Source organism: Scylla paramamosain, chromosome 32 (assembly GCF_035594125.1).
Source record: "Scylla paramamosain isolate STU-SP2022 chromosome 32, ASM3559412v1, whole genome shotgun sequence".
NCBI lineage: Eukaryota > Metazoa > Arthropoda > Malacostraca > Decapoda > Portunidae > Scylla > Scylla paramamosain.
This window is the reverse complement of record NC_087182.1, coordinates 10,674,479-10,702,255: the sequence shown is the minus strand read 5'-3', so window position 1 is coordinate 10,702,255 and position 27,777 is coordinate 10,674,479. Positions and strand designations below refer to the sequence as shown.

Here is a 27,777-nt window from a genome sequence, read left to right as displayed (position 1 = left end):
AAGGTATCTCTTCGAAATACAGAGGCATGACAATCACAGGCAGGCTCCTGGATACGCTGATCCTACTTTTACAGGCAGGGGCTTATGCCTTGAATACTCAAATAATATCTTCTAAAAAGGGCCGTCTAATATATATATATATATATATATATATATATATATATATATATATATATATATATATATATATATATATATATATATATATACTCGTATATATATATATATATATATATATATATATATATATATATATATATATATATATATATATATATATATATATATATATATATATATATATATATATATATATATATATATATATATATATATATATATATATATATCCCTCCCCTTGATTTCCTTGCCTATCTCTGCCTCTCTCGTCTGCGTCTTTCTCCTGGCCTTGCTCAACACTGACAGAACAAGCGACGGTTAAGTCACATGACAAAGGGGGAGGGGGTGGAATGAGGAAAGGATGGGGAGGCAGCAGCCAACCGGCTATACACTCGCGACTCATACAAGCTCACTCTAAAAAGACTACTCTTGCAAAAAAATATTATGAACCAATTACAGGGGTTGAATGAAATTTAATCACTTGACAAGGGAAGGCATCTCTTCTACTATATTATGTATTAAACTCAACATGAAGTGACAAGAGGAAATAAACTGGGGAGGGCAGGCAGGCACTTTTTGTGCCTCAGGCATCTTCTGTCTCTCCCGCCTCTCTCTCTCTCTCTCTCTCTCTCTCTCTCTCTCTCTCTCTCTCTCTCTCTCTCTCTCTCTTCTTTTCTTTTCTCTACTAAGCCACTCATAACAATATATATAATTGTTACAAGGGGTGATGTAACCGCACCGGCAAGTCTTCATTAGCTCTCAGGTGATCTGTTTTACTGATCACACCCATCATCGTAGTGTCAAGGAAAGGCAATTCTCTCCGATATTTATTGATGATTTAGGTGTGACTGTAAGAACTGTGAACAAATTCTCGGTCTCAGTTTCCAATAAAATAACATTATAAAACACTCAACATATTGCAGTATTCATAAACAACACATGCAATCAACTTGGCACTATGACATGCAGTTTTTATTACAAAATTATGATATTTACCTCGAACGCCTTCCTGCCTATCTCTGTGGAGCCTCTACCGCATGAATGACTCCCGCAGACGATCAGTGAGTAAACCATACTCTACTAACAAATGATCATCGGCTCGAAACCTTACACAGAATTAAGTACTGATACTTACGTATATTACATATGTTTTCATGCTGGTACGAAACTATTGATCCTTTCACTTATGATTATAGAGGAATAATGATGTGAGGCACATACACACTTTACATACAGTAACAAGTGAAATTATACAGGGTGTAGCACGAGTTTCTGCAGATATTGCCATTTGAAAATCTTCTATGTACATATGAATTTTCAGGCTTAGCTTATTCATGGCTCAAGTGTGGCCGGGAAACAGATACAAGATGTCTCTTTGCCTTTCCAACGCTAGTAGTTCAGTTGGCAGGTCGGTTTCAGAGGGATAGGTCGCACGCTGTGAGAGATGGTATATTCAAGTAATCTTGTCTGCACAGTCAGAGCCTTACAGGAAATAGCAAATGACAGATTATTATTATTTTTTTTTTTTGTGTGTCAGTGAAGAAAAATAGGTAACACAACAATATAGTGGTTGTTAAGTGCTAATTTTTAAACATACGTGGCAATTCAGGAGCTTCATGACGATTTCCGGATGTTTCCACCACTCCTGTAAACGTCCTTTTAAATCATTTGATATTCTTTCAGAGTGATATAAAATTGTGCTATGTTCGGTGAATTTTCCCCCTTTATGTATTCTTGTACTGATGGTGGGGCTTTGTATTGTCATCTGGATGATACCATCTTGAGCTGCTCCAATACGTTCAGCTGCTGCAGAAATACTGGGAAAACATCCTCCCTCACGGAGATACTAATACACTTTGTAGAATACTTTACTATCTGGGTGTGTTCTGTCTGGTACCTGTGTCTGTGTTCTACTGCTGCATTCCAGGCATTTCTATCACAGAATGAATATCATGCCATGAATATCATCATATGAATATCATGTCCGAATACTCAATGTTACTGAATGTGAAAGTCATCTTCACCGTAGCAAAAAGATGCACTTTGGCAGTCATCTAATTGATGAGGCCTGTCAATTAAGTGTCAAGACGTCAACTGTTGAGTGTAGAGGGGGGTGATAGTTGTAGTGAGTTGCCATGTATGTTTAAAAAGAAACACTTACAATACAACCACTGTGTTGCTGTGTCACCTTTACATTTTCTTCACTGACACTTAAAAAAAAATATATATATACATATATATATATATATATATATATATATATATATATATATATATATATATATATATATATATATATATAGAATCGATTGCCATGTTCTAGGGAGAGACAATTTTAGTGCCCTCTAAGGGGTGTGATGTTCCCTTGTGGCAGACGATAATTACAAATCCTATCACTGGATTAAGAGAAATACAAATACTGACACTTTTATGATTTTTAATAAATAATGGAATAATCCGAAATAATAATAGTAAAAAGAAAGCAATTCAGAAATACAAAATAAATGGTAGCGTAATCTTCAATTACATAAAAACTACGATGGAGATATTTTCGCGACTACTGAGTTGTGGGGGAGACCAGAGAATAAATAAATAAATAACAAATATATATATCCAAAAAGTATGTATATACCTGAGGACAGTCTCACACGGTGATCTCGAACCAGGTGGTTTCACTAGTCCCGTGGAGAAAACCAACAAAAAAAGAACGAAAAAATGCGAATATCTATCCACTCAGAAAACAGTTTATCATCAGGAATATCTGAGGAGAATCCGAGAGGGTCTGAGGAGAATCCGAGAGAGACTGGCTTTAGTAAAATTATTGTTAAATAAACACTTACTTAATATTACAGGAATGGAGGGGGAGACTATCAGACTGCATCCTCACCTGAGGAGAATCCGAGAGAGACTGGCTTTGCTTGTGAGGAAATCGGCGGGAAACTAAGGATAAAGGTTTCCAATGGGGAAATTTATTAAGTTATAATTTTGTTTTTAGTGGGGGGGGGGGCGACTAGGTTGTGAGTTCAGGGATGAAAAATATGAATAATTAAGTTACTGTTTACTTTATAGTTGTTACTTTAAGAAGTTTAATTCAATGGACTTTTGAAATCAATTGGGGAATTAGTCAAAGTCTGGTATCTCTTCCCGGCTTGCGTAGCAACAGGGGTGACAGGGCAGCGAAGCAAAGAAGACTTATCAGATTCGTCAACCTCATTGGCGCGGCGTAATTATCTGGGATTTGTTTGAGCTGGTTTAAGACCTTACCATTATAGAATTAATTTTATCGTATTAAGGGCTCCCCATTCTCTGGGATTAGGTGAAAAATTCGCCTCTATAACCTGGCCAAGCAGGAGAAATTACGTTTATTCACTGGGTAAATTTTGTTATAGAAGTGGTCAACACAGTGACGCTGAGAGGGGGGGGGGAAAGCAAGGACAAAAGGACACTGAGGAGAGGAGGGGAAGGGGGGGGGTTAGTCACATGGTACTGAGATTCTGGTCATCCTGGCACATTACATGGGCCTTAGCCTAGGAAAAAAGTAGAAATATACATAATTAATTTCCCAGCACTACACAATTACGTGACAACACATATAAGGTCAAAGTGTAAAACCCCGTTAAATTACTGCCCTCATTAACAAAGTCACTCACTGTCCAACGAAGTGTTACATCTCTCGCTGAGTAGTGTTATTTACTACCTCCTGGACAGTAGGCCTTGTCAGGACCTGAGGAGGGAACAAAGTTCACTACACAACTATTCACTTAAGTCCTCCGTTGCTGAGCACTCTGCCCGTGCCTCAGCCAACAGTAGCATTTACCACAACAACAACACGAATACAGGCAAGTGCCCACAAACAAACAGGAAGGTAATTTACCTCTCACTGTAACAGAGCTCCGCCTGCACACACACACACACACACACACACACACACACAGCTGAAGAGTCATGTCCCTGGTATGAAATGCGTTACAATTAACAACATTTCCTGGCAGACTACTATGGAGATTCCCATGCTATCCACATAGGCTGGGGCATATGGCCAATATTTACTCAATTATCTCCTTAAAACAACTGGCCTGTCTATCTGTACTTTCCTCTCGGTTTCCTCCAAACAACACCATCTGCCTTTTAACGTCCTTCTCACATGATAACTGGACAGTGATAGGGCAAATGCTCTCCCACCCTGCTACTATGGGAGGGGTACAAAAGATGGGGTGGGGTGGTGACACACACTCATAAACTAGCCTGCTCACTGCCTTACCTCACTTAGCGTGGGCTTACATGAATAAAACACTTTACTCCTGAACATTCTAGTGATTAAGTTATGGAGGCTGGGTGAATACTGATTACTTTATTGTCAAGGGCAACTCTTCTACTAAATGTTGGATGAGACTGAAATTGAATGAACAATAGGAAGTAAGAAAAATTACATGGGGAACATGAGTGTCTGTGAGGATAAATGCTCTACTAAGTGCTGTGAATAGGCTATGCATCAGAGACGAGTCAAATTCATGTCCCCGGCCTGTCTCTCTTCTTATCTCTCTCCCCCACTTCTTCATCTTCTTCCCATCCTTCTTTCTTCATTCTTCTTTCTGCAGCACCTTACAGCAGAACAATATATATATATATATATATATATATATATATATATATATATATATATATATATATATATATATATATATATATATATATATATATATATATATATATATTTTTTTTTTTTTTTTTTTTTTTTATCAGTTTATTCATATTGCAAGATTGGAATATGATTTACATGTAGCACATTCATTAAAAAGATTTTGAATGTTACAAATGGGGATTATTTTATAATCCATGACAATAAAAACGTGTAAATTCAGTGTAAGTTTTTTTTTTTTTTTTATGTAGGAAGGATACTGGCCAAGGGCAACAAAAATCTAATAAAAAAATGCCCACTGAAATGCCAGTCCCATAAAAGGGTCAAAGCAGTGGTCAAAAATTGGTGGATAAGTGTCTTGAAACCTCCCTCTTGAAGGAATTCAAGTCATAGGAAGGTGGAAATACAAAAGCAGGCAGGAAGTTCCAGAGTTTACCAGAGAAAGGGATGAATGATTGAGAATACTGGTTAACTCTTGCGTTAGAGAGGTGGACAGAATTGGGGTGAGAGAAAGAAGAAAGTCTTGTGCAGCGAGGCCGCGGAAGGAGGGAAGGCATGCAGTTAGCAAGATCAGAAGAGCAGTTGGCATGAAAATAGCGGTAGAAGACAGCTAGATATGCAACATTGCGGCGGTGAGAGAGGGGCTGAAGACAGTCAGTTAGAGGAGAGGAGTTGATGAGACGAAATGCTTTTGATTCCACCCTGTCTAGAAGAGCAGTATGAGTGGAACCCCCCCAGACATGTGAAGCATACTCCATACATGGACGGATAAGGCCCTTGTACAGAGTTAGCAGCTGGGGGGGGTGAGAAAAACTGGCGGAGACGTCTCAGAACACCTAACTTCATAGAAGCTGTTTTAGCTAGAGATGAGATGTGAAGTTTCCAGTTCAGATTATAAGTAAAGGACAGACTGAGGATGTTCAGTGTAGAAGAGGGGGACAGTTGAGTGTCGTTGAAGAAGAGGGGATAGTTGTCTGGAAGGTTGTGTCGAGTTGATAGATGGAGGAATTGAGTTTTTGAGGCATTGAACAATACCAAGTTTGCTCTGACCCAATCAGAAATTTTAGAAAGATCAAAAGTCAGGCGTTCTGTGGCTTCCCTGCGTGATATGTTTACCTCCTGAAGGGTTGGACGTCTATGAAAAGACGTGGAAAAGTGCAGGGTGGTATCATCAGCATAGGAGTGGATAGCACAAGAAGTTTGGTTTAGAAGATCATTAATGAATAATAAGAAGAGAGTGGGTGACAGGACAGAACCCTGAGGAACACCACTGTTAATAGATTTAGGAGAAGAACAGTGACCGTCTACCACAGCAGCAATAGAACGGTCAGAAAGGAAACTTGAGATGAAGTTACGGAGAGAAGGATAGAAACCGTAGGAGGGTAGTTTGGAAATCAAAGCTTTGTGCCAGACTCTATCAAAGGCTTTTGATATGTCCAAGGCAACAGCAAAAGCTTCCTCAAAGTCTCTAAAAGAGGATGACCAAGACTCAGTAAGGAAAGCCAGAAGATCACCAGTAGAGCGGCCTTGACGGAACCCATACTGGCGATCAGATAGAAGGTTGTGAAGTGATAGATGTTTAAGAATCTTCCTGTTGAGGATAGATTCAAAAACTTTAGATAAGCAGGAACTTAAAGCAATAGGACGGTAGTTTGAGGGATTAGAGCGGTCACCCTTTTCAGGAACAGGTTGAATGTAGGCAAACTTCCAGCAAGAAGGAAAGGTAGATGTTGACAGACAGAGCTGAAAGAGTTTGACTAGGCAAGGTGCAAGCACGGAGGCACAGTTTCGGAGAACAATAGGAGGGACCCAATCAGGTCCATAAGCCTTCCGAGGGTTTAGGCCAGCGAGGGCATGGAAAACATCATTGCGAAGAATTTTAATACGTGGCATGAAGTAGTCAGAGGGTGGAGGAGAGGGAGGAACAAGCCCAGAATCGTCCAAGGTAGAGTTTTTAGCAAAGGTTTGATCAAAGATTTCAGCTTTAGAAATAGATGTGATAGCAGTGGAGCCATCTGGTTGAAGTAGAGGAGGGAAAGAAGAAGAAGCAAAGTTATTGGAGATATTTTTGGCTAGATGCCAGAAATCACGAGGGGAGTTAGATCTTGAAAGGTTTTGACATTTTCTGTTAATGAAGGAGTTTTTGGCTAGTTGGAGAACAGACTTGGCATGGTTCCGGGCAGAAATATAAAGTGCATGAGATTCTGGTGATGGAAGGCTTAAGTACCTTTTGTGGGCCACCTCTCTATCATGTATAGCACGAGAACAAGCTGTGTTAAACCAAGGTTTAGAAGGTTTAGGACGAGAAAAAGAGTGAGGAATGTACGCCTCCATGCCAGACACTATCACCTCTGTTATGCGCTCAGCACACAAAGACGGGTCTCTGACACGGAAGCAGTAATCATTCCAAGGAAAATCAGCAAAATACCTCCTCAGGTCCCCCCAATTAGCAGAGGCAAAACGCCAGAGGCACCTTCGCTTAGGGGGATCCTGAGGAGGGATTGGAGTGATAAGACAAGATAAAGATATGAGATTGTGATCGGAGGAGCTCAACGGAGAAGAAAGGGTGACAGCATAAGCAGAAGGATTAGAGGTCAGGAAAAGGTCAAGAATGTTGGGCGTATCTCCAAGACGGTCAGGAATACGAGTAGGGTGTTGCACCAATTGCTCTAGGTCATGGAGGATAGCAAAGTTGTAGGCTAGTTCACCAGGATGGTCAGTGAGGGGAGAGGAAAGCCAAAGCTGGTGGTGAACATTGAAGTCTCCAAGAATGGAGATCTCTGCAAAAGGGAAGAGGGTCAGAATGTGCTCCACTTTGGAAGTTAAGTAGTCAAAGAATTTCTTATAGTCAGAGGAGTTAGGAGAGAGGTATACAGCACAGATAAATTTAGTATGAGAATGACTCTGTTGTCGTAGCCAGATGGTGGAAAACTCGGAAGATTCAAGAGCGTGGGCACGAGAGCAGGTTAAGTCATTGCGCACATAAACGCAGCATCCAGCTTTGGATCGAAAATGAGGATAGAGAAAGTAGGAGGGAACAGAAAAGGGGCTACTGTCAGTTGCCTCAGACACCTGAGTTTCAGTGAGGAAAAGAAGATGAGGTTTAGAAGAGGAGAGGTGGTGTTCTACAGATTGAAAATTAGATCTTAGACCGCGAATGTTACAGAAGTTAATGAAGTTACTATTTTTGTACACATTTCTTATCTAATTTCCTCATTAGATTAACTTTTTGTGAAGACAGTAGTATTTAAGGAAACAATTATTACTATCGCATACATATTTAACCACTAAGAAAAAAAAAAAACATGCTGGGGGAGGGGTAAATCTGTAAAAAAAAATTGCCATATATTGTGTGTAAAATACCTTTAACCAGAGAGAGAAGGAAGAACTAAATCTTAAAATAAAAAGAAAGAATAAGAAAAGGTTGAGAGAAGACTACCACATTTAATATATATAACTGAAAGACAAACAAAAGATATAAATGAGATTAGAAATCTTTGGAAATGAATATGTGTACTCACAGTATAATGAATCGTTTGTGATAATATTGACTATACTAATTCATATTTGTTTTGCATCTCTTAAAGTGATGAAAAACTGCACGGATTGGAAGTACGAAGAGCGCCAAATAATTAATGGACTTTCCTGCAAGTCGAAGGTTCCTCATCCAGCGTGTCAGGCGGGTTGCCACCAGGGCAGTATCTCAACAAAACAAGTAAGTACCCAAAATTTCAGGAGAGCAAGATTTACGATGATAAGGTTAATATGAGAGAGAGAGAGAGAGAGAGAGAGAGAGAGAGAGAGAGAGAGAGAGAGAGAGAGAGAGAGAGAGAGAGAGAGAGAGAGAGAGAGAGAGAGAGAGAGAATCACTATAGTACAGAGAGTAGAGACTGTCCCATGAGGATAGTCACATAAATGGAAAAAAAGTCATTCTATGATCAAATCTTTTTAATGCCATGGTGTTATGACCACATATTCCTGCCCCTCTTACAGCTGCCTCAAACCGGGCTATGGTCTAACCATTCTGAATTGAGTATTTAGGCAATGTCCTTTCTGGGGGGATTCCCTGGCTTGCGGCTCTGCCATACTTATACTAAGACACACCTCATGTCAAGTACTTCCTATCTCAAAATTAAATGGTGTTGTAGTATATATATACACCATGATGATCTAAGAAAAAGGCAAGTTAGTGTAATGTATGTTTTCAATGATGCCTGCATTATTATTATTATTATTTATTTATCTATTTTGTTTATTTTATATATTTTATTTATTTATTTATTTATTTATTTATTTATTTATTTACTTATTTTTTGCAAACACCACAATACTTGGCAACGTTTCCTCGAGGCGTTGTCACGTCTTTATGGGTGACCGAGTGAGGTCACACGGTCAGAGTGACCATGTTTATCCATGGTCACTTCCTCTTGCACCACCTGCCAGGATGGAAGCTAGCCCTCCCGCTTGTTCTTGTCACCTCCACAACCAAGAAAAGAGCTTACTTACCCAGTAAATAGGTATTTTTTGGAAGAAAAGACTAATAGGGGGTTATTACTTGACCCTTCAGTCAATCATGTAGTTAGTGCTAGGACACTAGAGAGCTTTATGAGAAGATTAGACAAGTTTATGGATGGGGATAGCAGATGGAAATAGGTAGGTGTGTTTCATACAGGGACTGCCACGTGTAAGCCTGGTCGCTTCTTGCAGCTTCCCTTATTTCTTATGTTCTTATGTTCTTCAAGAGCCGTTGCCCGAACAGAGAAGGCCACCAACGTGCCAACCTCAATGGTGGTGTGGAAAAAAAAAAAAAAGTCGTAACTAAAAAATAAAAATATAACATCATAGTTTAAGGGAAATATCATATCTAAAAGGAAAACTATCACATTTAAACGAAATTCATAATGGAGAGAGAGAGAGAGAGAGAGAGAGAGAGAGAGAGAGAGAGAGAGAGAGAGAGAGAGAGAGAGAGAGAGAGAGAGAGAGGGGAGAGGGAGGACAGTTTGACTGACTGACAGGCAGATTTTTCTCCAGCTCTAATGATTCATAAGCAAGTATAGATCTCTGACAGAAAAAAAAATGCATGAAATGTAGATTGCATATGCAGAGAGAGAGAGAGAGAGAGAGAGAGAGAGAGAGAGAGAGAGAGAGAAAGGTGGTGTGTGGGGAGCGAGGTTATTGTCGACACGTAGACTCTAATCTGATAGTTGGCCCAGTACAAGGTTTAGCAGCGCCGCAAGCCAGGGAATTCCCAGGAAAAAAAAAAAAAAACAACACCTAAACGCTTAATTCAAAATGGTCAGATCATATCTCCACCCAAGTCACTATCTACATGACTTAGTGCAGAGCTTAATAAAAATTCCCAGAAAGGACAACACATAAATGCTCATTTCAAAATAGTCAGATCATAGCTCCACCCAAGTCACTACCTACGTGACTTAGTGCAGGGCATAATACGGGTTACAAGGTCCTCTTTTGACTCTTGGACCCTTTACACAGACAGGCATAGCACTAGGTTACATGAAAAAGATTGGCAGCTTGCTTCACTTTCCAACAGGCAAGGGAATATTACAATAACAATTGCCAAATCACTCAGCCAGCTGGGAAAGAATCGATAGCCACCTTCTAGGCAGAAACAATTATGACAAAGGACATACACTTAAAAGGTTGAGGTATAACACCTTGCTGAACATACCACCCACAGTAACAAATCCAACCCATTGTCCAACAAAGCATTATATCCTCCAGCCGAGTAGTGTTATTCACACCCTCCTGGATGGCAGGCCTCAACAGGGCCTGAGGAGGGAGTAAAGTTTCACTTTGCTTTACCCTTCTTCACCCACATCTTTCCCTTCATGTCACTCACTACGAACAATAACTTGCCACTCCAAAGGACACTGTGCCATTTTTTTTAATAGTCATTCCAAGTACTTTTCAGCAAATGCCTTAAGAGTTTTCTTTGGTGTTTATTTAAAGCGGATTTATGACACGCAGCCAATTTCTTAAAACCGAGATACCGGTGGAAAGCTCCGGGCACTGTTCAAGCCGTCACACCACCAAATAGTTGAAAGTTTTCCTTTTTAATTTCCTTTGTCATAAGGTTGGGAGTAACACCCACGCACCGTTTCAGAAGTCAGAGCGAAGTTTTATCAATTTTCGTATGGAAGAATATTTCCAAAGAAGAAAGCGACAATTTAGAGAAGACGTTGGGAAAAACGATGTAAACAAAGAGGCGGCAACAGAGGGAAGATGCTTGTAGACATGATGTTAATACACAATCTTCACCAATGTCTTGCTAAGACTTCACATCAAAACATGGTTGTTTCTTTAACACATGCCAAAATTTATAAAGTTGTATGTTAATTATATAACTTAAATGAATAAACAATACTTTTTTACATAAAGAGGAAAAAAACAGCATTCATCCCAAGATGACAATACATTCCGAACCCGAGATAATGTGCGTAGTATTTAGCTCGTTTTGGCATATTTCTTGTTCTCTACTTGATGATGGTGGCTTAAAATGTTCCTAACATTATATTAGTTGGTTTGATAACACACAAATGACGTAAAGAATTTTTTTTTCCAGCATAGTTTTTTTTTTTTTTTTTGTGTAAAATTAAATCGGCTGGTGAATCTGGCAGTTTTCCAGCCATTGCAAACGCCCTAATTGGAACCGTCGCAATATGTTTTATTTATTTTTTTTTTAATTAAATACCTACGTATGTAACAAGAGACCAGAAATAAATGTGAAAACACTGAGAGTTTAGCTGCGAATATTTATTTTATAATATCTGTTCTGTAGAATATGCATCACTGGATCACGTGAATACTGTTAGTATAAAAGCTCAAGATTAATGTTTTAGAGCTATGGGTACTGTACAGCAATAAATATCACGAGAGACGATTTTAGAATGTGCTTCTCCAGGGAGTTGTAGAAGTGTATACCACGTCCTTAATTAAAGAGCTACCACCGGCAACTCAACCCATTACGAACTCAACTCGTAGTAGAAAATGTCACATGATATTTGTAGCAAGTGATGAGCGAGCGGTGCAGGAAAGTAGTCAATATCTGCGGAGCATTTTATCTTTACCGTCAAATGGATGGTATCAAGTAAGGACACAATGGCCGGCTGGTGATCAACCCGACCAACTTTTTTGTCCGTGACTGTATATTCCACAATCTACGCTAGTTTTGATATTATCACTACTAAATTTTGCATGTACTTAACGTGCGAACACACACACACACACACACACACACACATTTTCTTCCAAAAGATTCTTTTGACAATATCCAATTAAACATATCAGTGTATGCAAGCTTAGCACCTCTTCAACTTACGTGTGGTATCAGTACTGCTATTGTCTTCTCGCAGTGTCCTAGCTAACATACATGAATTTTTACAGGATAAAATATCATCTTATGTACTTTTTTTTTACTTATTTTTCTATTTAATTACTTTTAAACTTACTTGTTTTATTTATCATTATCACTTTCTTTTATTGCAGCTTGGATACAGTTGCCGGATGCCATCTCTTAGGGAAGAAAATGTGCAATATGGTGAAAACTTTATGTGCTCCAGCACCGTCTCCCCGATTGTTTATTCCACTGCCTGCTCCAGTTTGTAATCAAGAGAGCCGAAGATGATTTATTTGTTGCTTTACCCGCCACTGTTTTCTGTATCCCTGACGTTATTCTTAACTTAGTGCGGCTGAATTCCGTCTGTAGTTTTCAAAGCACTCCAAGGAAGCACTCACCTGTCTTTTTTTTTTTTTTCTGTCTTCCTTTTCCCTTCACTTTACAATTTAATTGCATTCACAGATGCTTACTACACTGTTCGTCAGTGAAATTTTAATAAAATGTATAATATAATATATACTTGCGTGTAATTTAACCAATCCTTGTAAACATTTGAATTCTATACATTGGTTGTTAGTTTTACATAATTTTACTTTTTTTCTTATATAATTTGTTTTATTTAGTTGCCATTATTGCTACTTGTCTTATTATTTACCAAATATTTTTTTATTTATTTTTCTATTTCATTATTATTATTATTATTATTATTATTATTATTATTATTATTATTATTATTATTATTATTATTATTATTATCATTATTATTATTATTATTATTATTATTAATATCATTATTATTATTATTTTAATGTTTGAATAAAGCAGGCTAAGAGTAAAGAAAAAATATATAGTGGAAAGGGGAAGGAGAGAACGCTAAGTTGCAGTTCCATGGAGAGTAAAACGGATATTTCGAAGACTCAGGCCAAGTTAGTTCCGTAGATGGCAAGATATTCTAATTTTGAAAGAGTTTAAATAATAGAAAAGAGAGAAAATAGAAATATGAAGAGTTCAATGGTGTATCTTGATGAGAGGGTTAAGGTACTGTGTACTTATTAATTGGTATATGTTTCGTCACCTTTGGTTTCCTTTATTGCTCATTTAATAATGATTGTAAGTTTTATTTCATACTCATTTCACTATCTTATGCTACAAGAAAGGGTACAACACACCCCTAGTCAACCAACTTCTACCCATGCTTGTGACATATATTGGGAGCCTGTCTATGAGGGTAACTTATGAACTGGTATGTCATTTGTATGTTAACGTAACTGCTAGTTAAGTAATCACTGTTTCTGACTTGTTAAGGTTTGTTTTCGGGCGTACTCGTACATACTCACTAACATACTTATATAACCACATTATTCACACTCGTTTTCGTCACTTCTTCGTTTTATCTCACGAGTATCTGCTGGTGGGTGCACGGTGACCTTGCCTTTAAATATTTCACGATAGGCCTGGTAAACAGGTTAAAGGATGACTATGTATTCACATCGGTAGTTGTATCGGTTTGTTTTAATGTTGCCAAGGGCAACAAAAATCCAATAAAAGAAAAAAAAAAGCCCACTGAGATTCCAGTCCCAGAAAAGAGTCCATAGCGGTAGTCAAAAATTGAAGGATAACTGTCTTGAAACCTCCCTCTTGAAGGAATTCAACTCATAGGAAGGTGGAAATACAGATCCAGGCAGGGAGTTCCAGAGTTTACCAGAGAAAGGGATGAATGATTGAGAATACTGGTTAACTCTTGCATTAGAGAGGTGGAGAGGATAGGAGTGAGAAAAAGAAGTCTTGTGCAGCGAGGCCGCGGGAAGAGGAGAGGTATGCAGTTAGCAAGATCAGAAGAGCAGTTAGCATGAAAATAGCGGTAAAAGACAGCTAGAGATGCAATAATGCGGCGATGAGAGAGAGGCTGAAGACAGTCAGTTAGAGAAGAGGAGTTGATGAGACGAAAAGCTTTTGATTCCACCCTGTCCACAAGAGCGGTATGACTGGAAATCCCCCAGACATGTGAAGCATACTCCATACATGGACAGATAAGGCCCTTGTACAGAGTTAGCAGCCGGACGGGGGGGAGAGAAGGAAAACTGGCGGAGACGTCTCAGAACACCTAACTTCATAGAAACTGTTTTAGCTGGAGATGAAATGTGAAGTTTCCAGTTGAGATTATAAGTAAAGGACAGACCGAAGATGTTCAGTGTAGAAGAGGGGGACAGTTGAGTGTTACTGAAGAAGAAGGGATAGTTGTCTGGAAGGTTGTGTCGAGTTGATAGATAGAGGAATTGAGTTTTTGAGGCATTGAACAATACCAAGTTTACTCTGCCCCAATCAGAAATTTTAGAGAGATCAGAAGTCAGGCGTTCTGTGGTTTCCCTGCGTGAAATATTGACTTCCTGAATTGCTGGATGTCTATAAAATGTCTTGGAAAAGTGCAGGGTGGTATCATCAGCATAGGAATAAATAGGACAAGAAGTTTGGTTTAGAAGGTCATTGATGAATAATAAGAAGAAAGCGGGTGACAGGACAGAACACTGAGGAACACCACTGTTAATAGATTTAGGAGAAGAACAGTCACCGTCTACCACAGCAGCAATAGAACGGTCAGAAAGGAAACTTGAGATGAAGTTACAGAGAGAAGGAGAGAAGCCGTAGGATGGTAGTTTGGAAATCAAAGCTTTGTGCCAGACTATCAAAAGCTTTTGATATGTCCAAGGCACCAGCAACAGTTTCACCAAAATCTCTAAAAGAGGATGACCAAGACTCAGTAAGGAAAACCAGATCAGCAGTAGAGCGGGCTTGACGTAATCCATACTGGCAATCAGATAGAAGGTTGTGAAGTGATAGATGTTTAAGAATCTTCCTGTTAAGGATAGATTAAAAAACTTTAGATAGGCAGGAAATTAAAGCAATAGGACGGTAGTTTGAGGGATTAGAACGGTCATCCTTTTTAGGAACAGGTTAAATGTAGGCAAACTTCCAACAAGAAGGAAAGGTAGATGTTAACAGACAGAGCCAAAAGAGTTTGACTATATATATATATATATATATATATATATATATATATATATATATATATATATATATATATATATATATATATATATATATATATATATGTTTCGTTTGTCCATTATGATTAATAAGCAAAATGACCTCGCCCATTAACGTTAATGTGCAATTATCCTTATTGAGCACAACATATATATATATATATATATATATATATATATATATATATATATATATATATATATATATATATATATATATATATATATATATATATATATATATATATATATATATATATATATATATATATATATATATATATATATATATATATATATATATATATGATTTTTTTTTTATGTAGGAAGGATACTGGCCAAGGGCAACAAAAATCTAATAAAAAAAATGCCCACTGAAATGCCAGTCCCAAAAAAGGGTCAAAGCAGTAGTCAAAAATTAGTGGATAAGTGTCTTGAAACCTCCCTCTTGAAGGAATTCAAGTCATAGGAAGGTGGAAATACAGAAGCAGGTAGGGAGTTCCAGAGTTTACCAGAGAAAGGGATGAATGATTGAGAATACTGGTTAACTCTTGCGTTAGAGAGGTGGACAGAATAGGGGTGAGAGAAAGAAGAAAGTCTTGTGCATCGAGGCCGCGGAAGGAGGGGAGGCATGCAGTTAGCAAGATCAGAAGAGCAGTTGGCATGAAAATAGCGGTAGAAGACAGCTAGATATGCAAGATTGCGGCGGTGAGAGAGGGGCTGAAGACAGTCAGTTAGAGGAGAGGAGTTGATGAGACGAAAAGCTTTTGATTCCACCCTGTCTAGAAGAGCAGTATGAGTGGAACCCCCCCAGACATGTGAAGCATACACCATATATGGACGGATAAGGCCCTTGTACAGAGTTAGCAGCTGGGGGGGTGAGAAAAACTGGCGGAGACGTCTCAGAACACCTAACTTCATAGAAGCTGTTTTAGCTAGAGATGAGATGTGAAGTTTCCAGTTCAGATTATAAGTAAAGGACAGACCGAGGATGTTCAGTGTAGAAGAGGGGGACAGTTGAGTGTCGTTGAAGAAGAGGGGATAGTTGTCTGGAAGGTTGTGTCGAGTTGATAGATGGAAGAATTGAGTTTTTGAGGCATTGAACAATACCAAGTTTGCTCTGCCCCAATCAGAAATTTTAGAAAGATCAGAAGTCAGGCGTTCTGTGGCTTCCCTGCGTGATATGTTTACCTCCTGAAGGGTTGGACGTCTATGAAAAGACGTGAAAAAGTGCAGGGTGGTATCATCAGCATAGGAGTGGATAGGACAAGAAGTTTGGTTTAGAAGATCATTAATGAATAATAAGAAGAGAGTGGGTGACAGGACAGAACCCTGAGGAACACCACTGTTAATAGATTTAGGAGAAGAACAGTGACCGTCTACCACAGCAGCAATAGAACGGTCAGAAAGGAAACTTGAGATGAAGTTACGGAGAGAAGGATAGAAACCGTAGGAGGGTAGTTTGGAAATCAAAGCTTTGTGCTAGACTCTATCAAAGGCTTTTGATATCTCCAAGGCAACAGCAAAAGTTTCAGCAAAGTCTCTAAAACAGGATGACCAAGACTCAGTAAGGAAAGCCAGAAGATCACCAGTAGAGCGGCCTTGACAGAACCCATACTGGTGATCAGATAGAAGGTTGTGAAGTGATAGATGTTTACGAATCTTCCTGTTGAGGATAGATTCAAAAACTTTAGATAAGCAGGAAATTAAAGCAATAGGACGGTAGTTTGAGGGATTAGAGCGGTCACCCTTTTTAGGAACATGTTGAATGTAGGCAAACTTCCACCAAGAAGGAAAGGTAGATGCTGACAGACAGAGCTGAAAGAGTTTGACTAGGCAAGGTGCAAGCACGGAGGCACAGTTTCGGAGAACAATAGGAGGGACCCAATCAGGTCCATAAGCCTTCCGAGGGTTTAGGCCAGCGAGGGCATGGAAAACATCATTGCGAAGAATTTTAATACGTGGCATGAAGTAGTCAGAGGGTGGAGGAGAGGGAGGAACAAGCCCACAATCGTCCAAGGAAGAGTTTTTAGCAAAGGTTTGAGCAAAGATTTCAGCTTTAGAAATAGATGTGATAGCAGTGGTTCCATCTGGTTGAAGGAGAGGAGGGAAAGAAGAAGAAGCAAAGTTATTGGAGATATTTTTGCCTAGATGCCAGAAATCACGAGGGGAGTTAGATCTTGAAAGGTTTTGACATTTTCTGTTAATGAAGGAGTTTTTGGCTAGTTGGAGAACAGACTTGGCATGGTTCCGGGCAGAAATATAAAGTGCATGAGATTCTGGTGATGGAAGGCTTAAGTACCTTTTGTGGGCCACCTCTCTATCATGTATAGCACGAGAACAAGCTGTGTTAAACCAAGGTTTAGAAGGTTTAGGACGAGAAAAAGAGTGAGGAATGTACGCCTCCATGCCAGACACTATCACCTCTGTTATGCGCTCAGCACACAAAGACGGGTCTCTGACACAGAAGCAGTAGTCATTCCAAGGAAAATCAGCAAAATACCTCCTCAGGTCCCCCCAATTAGCAGAGGCAAAATGCCAGAGGCACCTTCGCTTAGGGGAATCCTGAGGAGGGATTGGAGTGATAGCACAAGATAAAGATATGAGATTGTGATCGGAGGAGCCCAACGGAGAAGAAAGGGTGACAGCATAAGCAGAAGGATTAGAGGTCAGGAAAAGTTCAAGAATGTTAGGCGTATCTCCAAGATGGTCAGGAATACGAGTAGGGTGTTGCACCAATTGCTCTAGGTCATGGAGGATAGCAAAGTTGTAGGCTAGTTCACCAGGATGGTCAGTGAAGGGAGAGGAAAGCCAAAGCTGGTGGTGAACATTGAAGTCTCTGCAAGAGGGAAGAGGGTCAGAATGTGCTCCACTTTGGAAGTTAAGTAGTCAAAGAATTTCTTATAGTTAGAGGAGTTAGGAGAGAGGTATACAGCACAGATAAATTTAGTATGAGAATGACTCTGTTGTCGTAGCCAGATGGTGGAAAACTCGGAAGATTCAAGAGCGTGGGCACGAGAGCAGGTTAAGTCATTGCGCACATAAACGCAGCATCCAGCTTTGGATCGAAAATGAGGATAGAGAAAGTAGGAGGGAACAGAAAAGGGGCTACTGTCAGTTGCCTCACACACCTGAGTTTCAGTGAGGAAAAGAAGATGAGGTTTAGAAGAGGAGAGGTGGTGTTCTACAGATTGAAAATGAGATCTTAGAGTGCGAATGTTGCAGGAGTTAATGAAGAAAAAGTTGAGGGGGGGTGTCAAGACACTTAAGGTTGTCGACGGAAAGGCAGTCCGACCTGGGGACATTTATGGTCCCCTCCCCAGATGGGGACTCCGAGGCTGGTGTAGGAGTCGCCATGAGTTTAAAATTTCTGAGTGAAGGGTGTGTGTGTTATTAGGTGCTTGTAGTTTCGTGTGGAGGAAGAGAGTTGTCTTTAGAGGGCAGGCTGTGACTGCCCCCTTGTGTTGTGAGACACAAAGGGAAACGTTCAGTGAGGTCACAGCTGGGTTTAATGATAAGTTCACAGCACCCCCTGAACAGTGCTTTAGACCTCACTGGGAGTAATTATCGTTTCGGCAGGTGTCTACTGCCTCCTCTGCATATATATATATATATATATATATATATATATATATATATATATATATATATATATATATATATATATATATATATATATATATATATATATATATATATATATATATATATATATTGTGCTCAATAAGGATAATTGCACATTAACGTTAATGGGCGAGGTCATTTTGCTTATTAATCATAATGGACAAACGAAACTGCCCACTTGGAATAACTTGCCCATTAACGTTAGTGGACAACCAGTAACGTTAATGGCCAATTTTAGAGGGTTGGTGGGGTGTGCGCATGCGTGTGTTTGTCTGGGGCGTTCGGGGTGTATAAAAAAGGGCGTTAGTTGGAGCAGATAGTTGGGTGCCGCCGCTGCTGCTGTTGTGTGCACTGCCGCTACTGCCGCTGCTGCTGCTGTTGTGTGCGCTGTTGCTGTTTTTTTTAAGTGCGTGCGGATTTCAGTTGGTTTAAACACCGACCGATCTTATTAATACTGTAATGGATCGAAGAGACTCTCAGCGGAAAAAGTTTTATAATGTTATTTATTCCAACGGGTGTTTCTTTTTCACTTCAAGGAAGTTAAAACATTATATAAGACGCGTCATCGCGGCAAAGAAGGGTGACAGATAAAAGTATCCTCCTGATTATGCTGTGTTAAATAGGTACGACGTTGCAAGAATTGTGGAAGATAAAGAGATTCTTATCAGGAAAAATTCCATAGACCCATATATACGATATATATATCTGAAACAGAGATGTTTGATGTTATTTACGACGCCTACGTCAATGTCTGCCACGGAGGACAAAAAATAACTTATTGTTAGATTAAAAAGACCGTTGCCAACGTGACCCGGGAACAAGTTGCCCTGTTTTTATCCTATTGTGTAACATGCGAGGAGAAGAGGTCGATCAAGAAAAATAAGAGAGTAGTAAGACCAATCACGAGTAGTGGCTACAACGAAAGGGGGAAGTGGATTTAATAGACATACGATCTTGCAAGACCACAGATAATTACTGCTTCATATTACATTATCAAGATCATTTTACAAAATTTAGCGTATTAAAGGCTTTGCATTCAAAGCAAACCTCTGAAGTTTCACACCATCTCTATGATATATTTACTCTCATAGGGGCGCCAAAAATTCTTCAAAGAGATAACGCCAACGAGTTCGTTGGAACCCCACTAACAACAATGATGCATACATTTTGGCTTGAGACAGAGCTTATCAGGGTATCCCCCAGACATCCTCAGAGCCAGGGATCTGTGGAAAAGGCCAACAGCGACATAAAAATGATGTTATGGGGATTGATGCGGGAGAAGAACACTTACAACTGGATGGACTTACTCAAGCAGGTGCAATGGACCAAAAATACTGTCAACCATAGACTAAATGGAATGTCTCCCTACGAAGCAATGTTCGGGCAGAAGCACGCATCACCTATGAAAATCACAGAACGGGTAAGAAATTGTGTTTTTTATCTTAATTATGAAATTCAGTTTGACAGATTAGAGAATTTTGGTAGGTTGATTGTTTTACACAAGTAACCCAAACTATTTTTTTCCAGGAGACTGACTACGAAGGGACTGAACAGCAACAACAACAGCAACAACAAGAACAACAACCATGGGATAAACAGGTTTGTTTCTCGTACATCTTTGCTCATGAATTGCTTTGTTTCATAGATGAAGTGAGTCCTTTACACGTTATTCAGCTAGGCGGTTTACAGAAGTGAACAAAATATTACATTTTTTTCATAGATGGAGATTGAGGAAGAAGACGGAGCGGGGATAGAACAGCAGCAGCAGCAACAGAAACCATCATGGGATGAACAGGTTTGTTTTTCGTACATCTTTGCTCACGAATTGCTTTGTTTCATAAATAAAGTAAGCCCTTTAAACCTTATTCGGCTTGGCAATTTACAGACGTGAACAAAACGTTACAATTTCTTTTTCATAGATGGGTCCCAGGGAAAAAGACGGAGCGGGGGGTACAACAGCAGCAACAGCAGCAGCAACAACAACCATCATGGGATGAACAGGTTTGTTTCTCGTACATCTTTGCTCATGAATTGCTTTGTTTCATAGATGGGTCCTTTATATATTATTCGGCTTGGCAATTTAACAGAAGTGAACAAAATCTTATAATATCTTTTTCATAGATGGGTCCCAGGGAAAAAGACGGAGACGGGGTACAACAACAACAACAACAACAACAACATCATGGGATGAACAGGTTTGTTTCTCGTACATCTTTGCTCATGAATTGCTTTGTTTCATAGTTCTTTATACTACAAAAGTGAACAAAGCGTTACAATTTCTTTTTTATAGATGGGATCCACGGAAAAAGACGGAGACTTGGTACAAGAGCAGCAGCAGCAACCATCATGGGATGAACAGGTTTGTTTCTCGTACATCTTTGCTCATGAATTGCTTTGTTTCATAGATTAAGCTGAGTCATTATTCAGCTTGGTAATTTACAGAAGTGAACAAAACGTTACAATTTCTTTTTCATAGATGGGGTCCAGGGAAAAAGACGGAGACGGGATACAACAGCAGCAGCAACCACCATGGGATGAACAGGTTTGTTTCTCGTACACCTTTGCTCATGAACTGCTTTGTTTTGTAAATGAAGTTGAGTCATCATTATTCGGCTTAGCAATTTATACAAGTGAACATAACGTTACAATTTCTTTTTCATAGATGGGGACCAGGGAAAAAGACAGAGAGGGAGTACATCAGCAGCAGCAAGAGGAGGAGGGGGAACAGAAGAGGAAGATCAGCAGCGGTTATACAATGAAGAGGTGAATTATTCATAAATGATCATATCACCATATGTCTACTTTGCTTCGAAAAAAAATAATTTGATTTACCTTTTCCGACAGGTCGGAATTTCCGGAGATGGAGAATTGGTAGAGGATGAGGAAGAACACGCAAATGCAACTGTAAATGAACAACATTTGGAAAATTTTATGAAGGTATGTAGAGGTATTATGATTATATCTATAATGAGTTTTTATTCCTCAGGATAATAATTTATTTATTCATAAGTTAATCTTACTTTTTCTTTTTATTTTTTTATAGATTAGACAGCGAGTGAGAGATGGGATCGAACAACAAGCATCTAAGATGATTAGGCCTACTTTCTCCTCTTCCTTACATCCCGAGATCAACGACTGTGTCAACGTCACGATTCCTCAGATAGATCGGCCGAGGAAGATGAGCATGCAAAATTTTGTTGGAGTAATTGTGGCCATCGAAGAAAAAAAAGGGACACAAGCTATACAGTGTAGCAACAGAATACGGTTGTATAAGGCCATTACTCTCTCGCAATCAATTTGAAATCTACCGCCGAAGGAATGTGATAGATATCGAGACGGTGAACAGAGAACGGACAGTATCCATCTGAAAAATAGCTGCCGCGGAAGCGATCAAGGGCAGTGAGGAGCCCTCCTCCAATGTTTGTCACTGTGCTACAGATTTCTGTAGGACAATGCGCTGCTTTTGCAAGAGAAGTGGCTTATTGTATACGGAACGATATAAGAGGGGGGGGGCGCATGAAGTCAAGGCTGGCGGGAAGGGAAGGAGTACGCCGCTCCAATGTGTTGCCTTGGCCTTGGCTGTGGCTCACTGACACGTGGCTTAGCTTAGGGATAAAGAGAGAGAAGGCGGGACGGCAGTGGGTGGGCAAGAGATAGCGACGACGGTGAAAGGGGAGTAGTAGTAGTAGTAGTAGTAGTACGGCAGTGTGCCCAAAGACTGTGCCTGAGTTTGTAGGAGTGACAGGTGCCCGTGTCAGTGAGGAGAATGAATAGACAGACAGACATAGAGAGAAAGACGTAAGGGTGGCCTGTGTGTGCTGGGCGATGCATCACTATTCTCTCCCCTCGTTCATCTTTACTGTGTAGCCCGATAATACAGCGGTGCCTTAAGAGACAAGTGTTCCTAAGTGTCTATGATTCTGTCGAGCAGTGACCTTTATAACATAAGAAACGGACCCATGGTAAGTTTTCGTGTGTTTAACACGTCCAGCCACGCCCCTGGACTTCTCACACTAAACGATGTGTGTGTAATGAAACAGGTATAGACATCTGAGGATGTGGTTACTCAAACCGTGAGGTAAGTACGGTGAAAAAAAAAAAATGGTCTGAGAAGTACCGGAATATTTATTTTATGGGTGTCGAGAGGCAGATAATCAGTGAAGGTCGCGGGATTAGGGCGGCTGGCAGCACGGTTGGCATAGCCCCACTCTGGGAGAAGGGGGGAGCGGAATGCATGGAGGACACATTGGGGAGTAGTGGAAGCATCTATCTGACGAAGGAGAGCGAGTCAGGGATGAGAGAATATGGGTGGAAACCCGCCGAGAACAAGAAACGTATTGCTATAGATGACACTACCGATTCTATAAATAACTCATTGCGCCATCGTATTGTAATGTAGGCGCAGTAGCGACACCAAAGTGTTGTATTAACTAACCCTTGACAGGCTAAAATCTACAAAAGTTCATTAGAACCCATGGAATTCAAATTCTACAACGACAATCAGAATGCTAGCAATCTCAGTGGATTCATACTTATATTATTGAAAATTTAAATTGAAAGGAAAAATTAAACAAATGCATACATTTAATCGACTTTTATTAACAAAACTAAGCAGAAAAGTCAAATTCGTCATCATTACAATCCCTTCTAGAGTCCGGCGATGCCGCTACTTTTGTTGTTGCAATCGTGTCAGTAGACGTTCTCTGAGATTTCAAAGGTACCTCTTTAGTTTCATCCTCCTCGTCTTCTCTCTTTCTCTTCATTCTTTCCTCTTTCATCTCCTCCTCTATTTCGCAGTCTTCTTCAAGAAGCAAATCTTTGGCAGAAAGAGACAAAAACATGTCTAGTTCACGCTTCTTGCCCTTTTTAATAACCTCCCCTTCGACCTCTTCATCGTCGTCGTCCATAACGTTGAACGCCGCCTGCTCATCCTTGCTCTTGTCGCCGAAGGCTGAGTAGTAGTCTCCGCACACCACGGCCGACTTGATTGAAGAGATAAACTGATGAATGTTCACCTCCTTGTAGTTTGAACCGCTAAACCTGAACCCGTTTAGGTTGTAAACTACAGAGTAGAATGTCTTTTTGTTAATGCCCATCAGGAAAGCCACGTTATTGTTTTCCAGGCAGTACTGGGCGTACATTCTCATCGTCATTCTAGACTCTTTGGAAGCTATGACCGAAGAGATGCCGGGGTTGGTAGTCGTATCACTCTTCTTGTAGTGTTCTAGCGCTTTGGCGATCAGGGGGCTGTTTATCAGCTCACCAATGTCTGTCATGAGATCGGCCACTTTGTTCTTGGATACCTCCATTGTTACCATCGGGTGATGCTCGCTACGATCCATCTCTTTGTTGCGTTCATTGATGCGCATGGGCAGCGCGGCGATCCTAGCGGCGTACTCCCTAATCGAGCAGCCCCTGCCGTTGGCGTTGGACAACATTCCGTCAGACGGCTGCAACTCCAGGTTCTCCTTGCTAAATTCGAACGCCTTCTCAGAGTTGCCGGCTTGCATGGAAGTAATGGCCTTGTTCCTCTTGTCTTTATTGTGGGGGTCGCTTACTCGCCCCTGAATGGCAAACTTATCGTATTTAAAGTGTGTCTCACCGACAGAACGTCGTTGCAAAACATTTCTTGGAGTCTCGCCGACGGATAGCACTTATTGTAAGTGTCGAGAGCGTTAGGGTCGCAAGATAGGTAATCGTATGTCTTGGTGATAGACTGAGGAAGGTTAAGCTTCTTTCCTGTAGTCTTGCGAGCAATCCTGTGAATCTTTTTCTCCAGTTTGTCCATCCATAGGAAGCTAGGTGGGATGACACGATGGCTGTTGTGCCTTCGCCTGGCAGTGTCTGGCTCATACTTGGGACCGAACTTGGCCCTGGCGTTATTTTCCCTCACCTTGTCCGCCAAAGCCGAGAAGTTGCAATAGTTTCAGCACTCGCAGTTGGTCTTGTCCAATCTAAACCTGCAGTTGGTAAAGGCGGCGTAGGAAGTATTCATCTCTGACCCATACTCGTACTTGTTGTTGGTGCCCGCCGACAGACGGATGCGCTTCAACATGTTTCTCAGGCGCAAGCAGACCAAGTTGACAAAGAGACCGGTAGCCGCCCTATATAGATTGACCAGATTGGACATGATCATGTTGACAGCCAGCTCCAAAGAGCTGTTGAAGCAAGTGGCTTGATCGTCCCTGATAAATTCGGTATCGTCGAGCTCGACAGAGTCTTCGACCTCCTCGCATTTGGCGTTTAAGAACCGCACCATGTCTTCCATCAGTTTGCTGTTTTTGTATCCTTTACAGGGCGCCAGAGCGACCAGCGAGTCCATAATGTCATAGACAGACTCTTTCTTGTCCCAGACGAACATGTTCTCGGCGGCAGCCGCAGCAGCGCCCGTGTCTTTACCATCGCTGTCACCGGTACCCGATATTTTGTCGTTAAGGAGGTCGTCAAACGTATTGTTGTTGTTGTTAGTTTTGATCAAAGCCAATACGACGTCTACATCGTCTCCACTGTTGCTGCTGCTCTTTAGTGCATCGTCCAAGCCGGCCTCAGTCCACACTTTGCTGTTATCAAACTTGGGCATGTCCATTCCGATATTATTGATAATGGCACTCAGATCGGACGCATTGATGTTATTGTCAACTTGCCTCCATAGCCATACATCTCAAGGCACTGAGCACCCCTGATAGCCGGCACCGACGTGTATAGTCCCACGCAACTGTCCCAGACTTCAAACTCAACGTTAAATACCTTGGGTCTTGTAGTGCACTTAATCAGCTTGGTATAGGTATCTCTAAAGTTGGTTTCTAGGTAAGCGAAACACTTTTCCATATGCTTTGACCTGACCATGTGTTTAACTTCCATGCTGGACCATTGAGTGGACGTCTCGGGATTGACGCGCACCTCACTCACGCCAGTACTGGTGATCCCGAGGTTGGGTACGTCGGCATACGCCCAATTGAAAAAGTAGTGGAAGATGTTGAATTGTATGCAAGCCAGCTAGCGAATGTGGAATCTAAAGTACAGCGTCCCATTCACTTTGTCGGCGTAGTCCTTGGCGGCACCGATGTCGACCGAGACGCCCTCACGGTAAAGGTACTCTAGAAGCTCTTCCGAAGGCTTGGACCAAGGAGCGATTGAACCCGTCGGGACCGCCGATCTGTCATTGTTGCTCTCCGATAGCCGCGAAGAGAGTACGGCGTGCAGCATGCTCTTGATGTGAGCGTCTTCATCTTCAATTTTTTGCTTAATCTTCAAGCTAAACTTGTCTTCCATGTCATCCTTCTTTGCGTCATCGCCCGAACCACAGCCACCGGTACCACCGCCGGCGCCGCCCATTGTCTGGAGCAACAGGTCGTTGTTGCCTCCATCGACTCCCAAGCCGGCCACATCGCCTCCCTTCTTCTTTGCTTCCAACAATTCCGAGTTCTTTTTCTTAATGTTGACGTTTATCTTGAGGTTACCTTCGGTTAGGACATTTCCCTTCCTTTTGTTTAGACAGTGGACGAGCTCTTGTATCTGCTCCGTACTCAAGAATTGAAGTGCGTCGCCGTCCTTCTTGGCAACCTTAGAGAACTTTATTGCAAAGTAGTTGGGGGCCCCACTACCTGAGGGTCCAGACAACACTTCTCGAAGAGGATCTCAAGAGATATCTTCTAGAACAAGCAATTTATTGTTGCCCGATTCTCTCTATCCAACGTAACAATGTCTTTAGAGATGGAAACTTCGAAAACCTATTGTGCTGATCCTCTACAGCCTCGGGTTTATATCGGGGAGTATGCTCGCCTCCGTGTTGACCCATTCTGCTGTTATTTACAAGGAACACCAACAACACTCTTAGGAGGAAAGCCAAAGAAAACTACAGTATACCAGAGGCTGTGGCTGGGACGCCATGTTCCAGAGACGAACTTGAGGAATTTGTGGTTCGCGTGGAAAATTCAAGAAACAACGAGGAAAGGATGATGAAGGTGCCTGTTTTCTCCTCTCCGTGGCCAGGGAAACCTGCCGAGGAGGAGGAGGGTGACAAAAGGGGGTACGATAAGCCTAGATCGCCGCCTCTGAGAGTGATGATTCCTATAGAAATAGAGCCGAAGAGAACAGAATCAGCGGTGACACAGGACAACAAGAAGAACAAAGAAATATATTTGGATATGTCCTCGTCAGCATTATCAGCCAACAGTAATAGTAGACTGTCACTGTATAGCAACAAGACTGCCGTCAACTACGCCAACTGTCGTCGAGGCGCCATGTTCCTTCCTACGCCTCCTCCCTCCTTTAAGCAGAAGCAGCAGCAAGGGAGACAGGAATACGAGAGCCTGGAGCACATTTTTTGACCAGCACGGTTCAACCTCCGATCCCTCCTCCACCGCCACCGCCTCTGTCAGTGGCCCTGATGGAGTCTTTCCGCACCTCGCAGACGGATGAAGCAGAAAAGAAGAGTACCGGTCGAGTGCCAGAGGAGCAGTCGAAAGACAAGATCAGGTGCGTGCCCAAAGAGCAGTCGGAAGACGACATCGGGCGTTCCTGATGTGTATTTGTATCGAAAGGAAGATTTTTTAATATTTTTAAATAAAAATATTTGCAATTTATACTACTTTTTCTTTTCCTTAACAATTGTTAGAAATTCTTCTGAAAAGTCCAACGATACCGGCGACACCTCTTGAACCGGGCTGGGGCAAGAGGGCACACAACCGGAGAAGCTCTGGTTTGGGCAAGGAGGCTCAATATCCTGTATCCTTCCCCCTTCCAGCCACACAGTTGAATTTATTGGGTCACTCTTAGCTCAGGCCCAGTTCAAGGTGTCGCCGGTATCTTTTCAGAAGATTCATATCAATATCAAAAAGCTGCACAGGCTTTTGATATTGATGTGGTAAACCCTTAAAAAAATTTCTAAAAAGCCCAACGATACCGGCAACACCTCTTGAGCCAGGCCGGGATGGAGGTGCACCGCTGAGTTCAATTGCGCGCTCGTAGCGGGCAGGGGCGGGGGCCCT

General features: G+C 41.0%; 2 protein-coding genes across 2 annotated transcripts in view; both read left to right on the top strand.

Annotated features, from left to right (window-relative positions):
• The window catches only part of LOC135089178 (hemolymph clottable protein-like), a 159,018-nt gene extending 146,382 nt beyond the window's left edge, over positions 1 to 12,636 (top strand). The window contains exons 36-37 of the mRNA XM_063984490.1: positions 8,347 to 8,474; positions 12,269 to 12,636. Of these exons, the coding sequence (XP_063840560.1) occupies positions 8,347 to 8,474; positions 12,269 to 12,388 (248 nt within the window). The 3' untranslated portion in view covers positions 12,389 to 12,636. The remainder of the gene's footprint in view (positions 1 to 8,346; positions 8,475 to 12,268) is intronic.
• A 6,315-nt stretch (positions 12,637 to 18,951) lies between these two features.
• Positions 18,952 to 23,365, top strand: LOC135088908 (putative uncharacterized protein DDB_G0294196). The gene is made up of 9 exons (XM_063983970.1): positions 18,952 to 20,386; positions 20,508 to 20,582; positions 20,707 to 20,788; positions 20,909 to 20,982; positions 21,078 to 21,146; positions 21,264 to 21,329; positions 21,450 to 21,550; positions 21,632 to 21,724; positions 21,831 to 23,365. The coding sequence occupies exons 2-7, from the start codon at positions 20,575 to 20,577 to the stop codon at positions 21,544 to 21,546; spliced, it is 396 nt and encodes a 131-aa protein (XP_063840040.1). The 5' UTR covers positions 18,952 to 20,386; positions 20,508 to 20,574; the 3' UTR covers positions 21,547 to 21,550; positions 21,632 to 21,724; positions 21,831 to 23,365.
• The last annotated feature ends 4,412 nt before the right edge of the window (positions 23,366 to 27,777 follow it).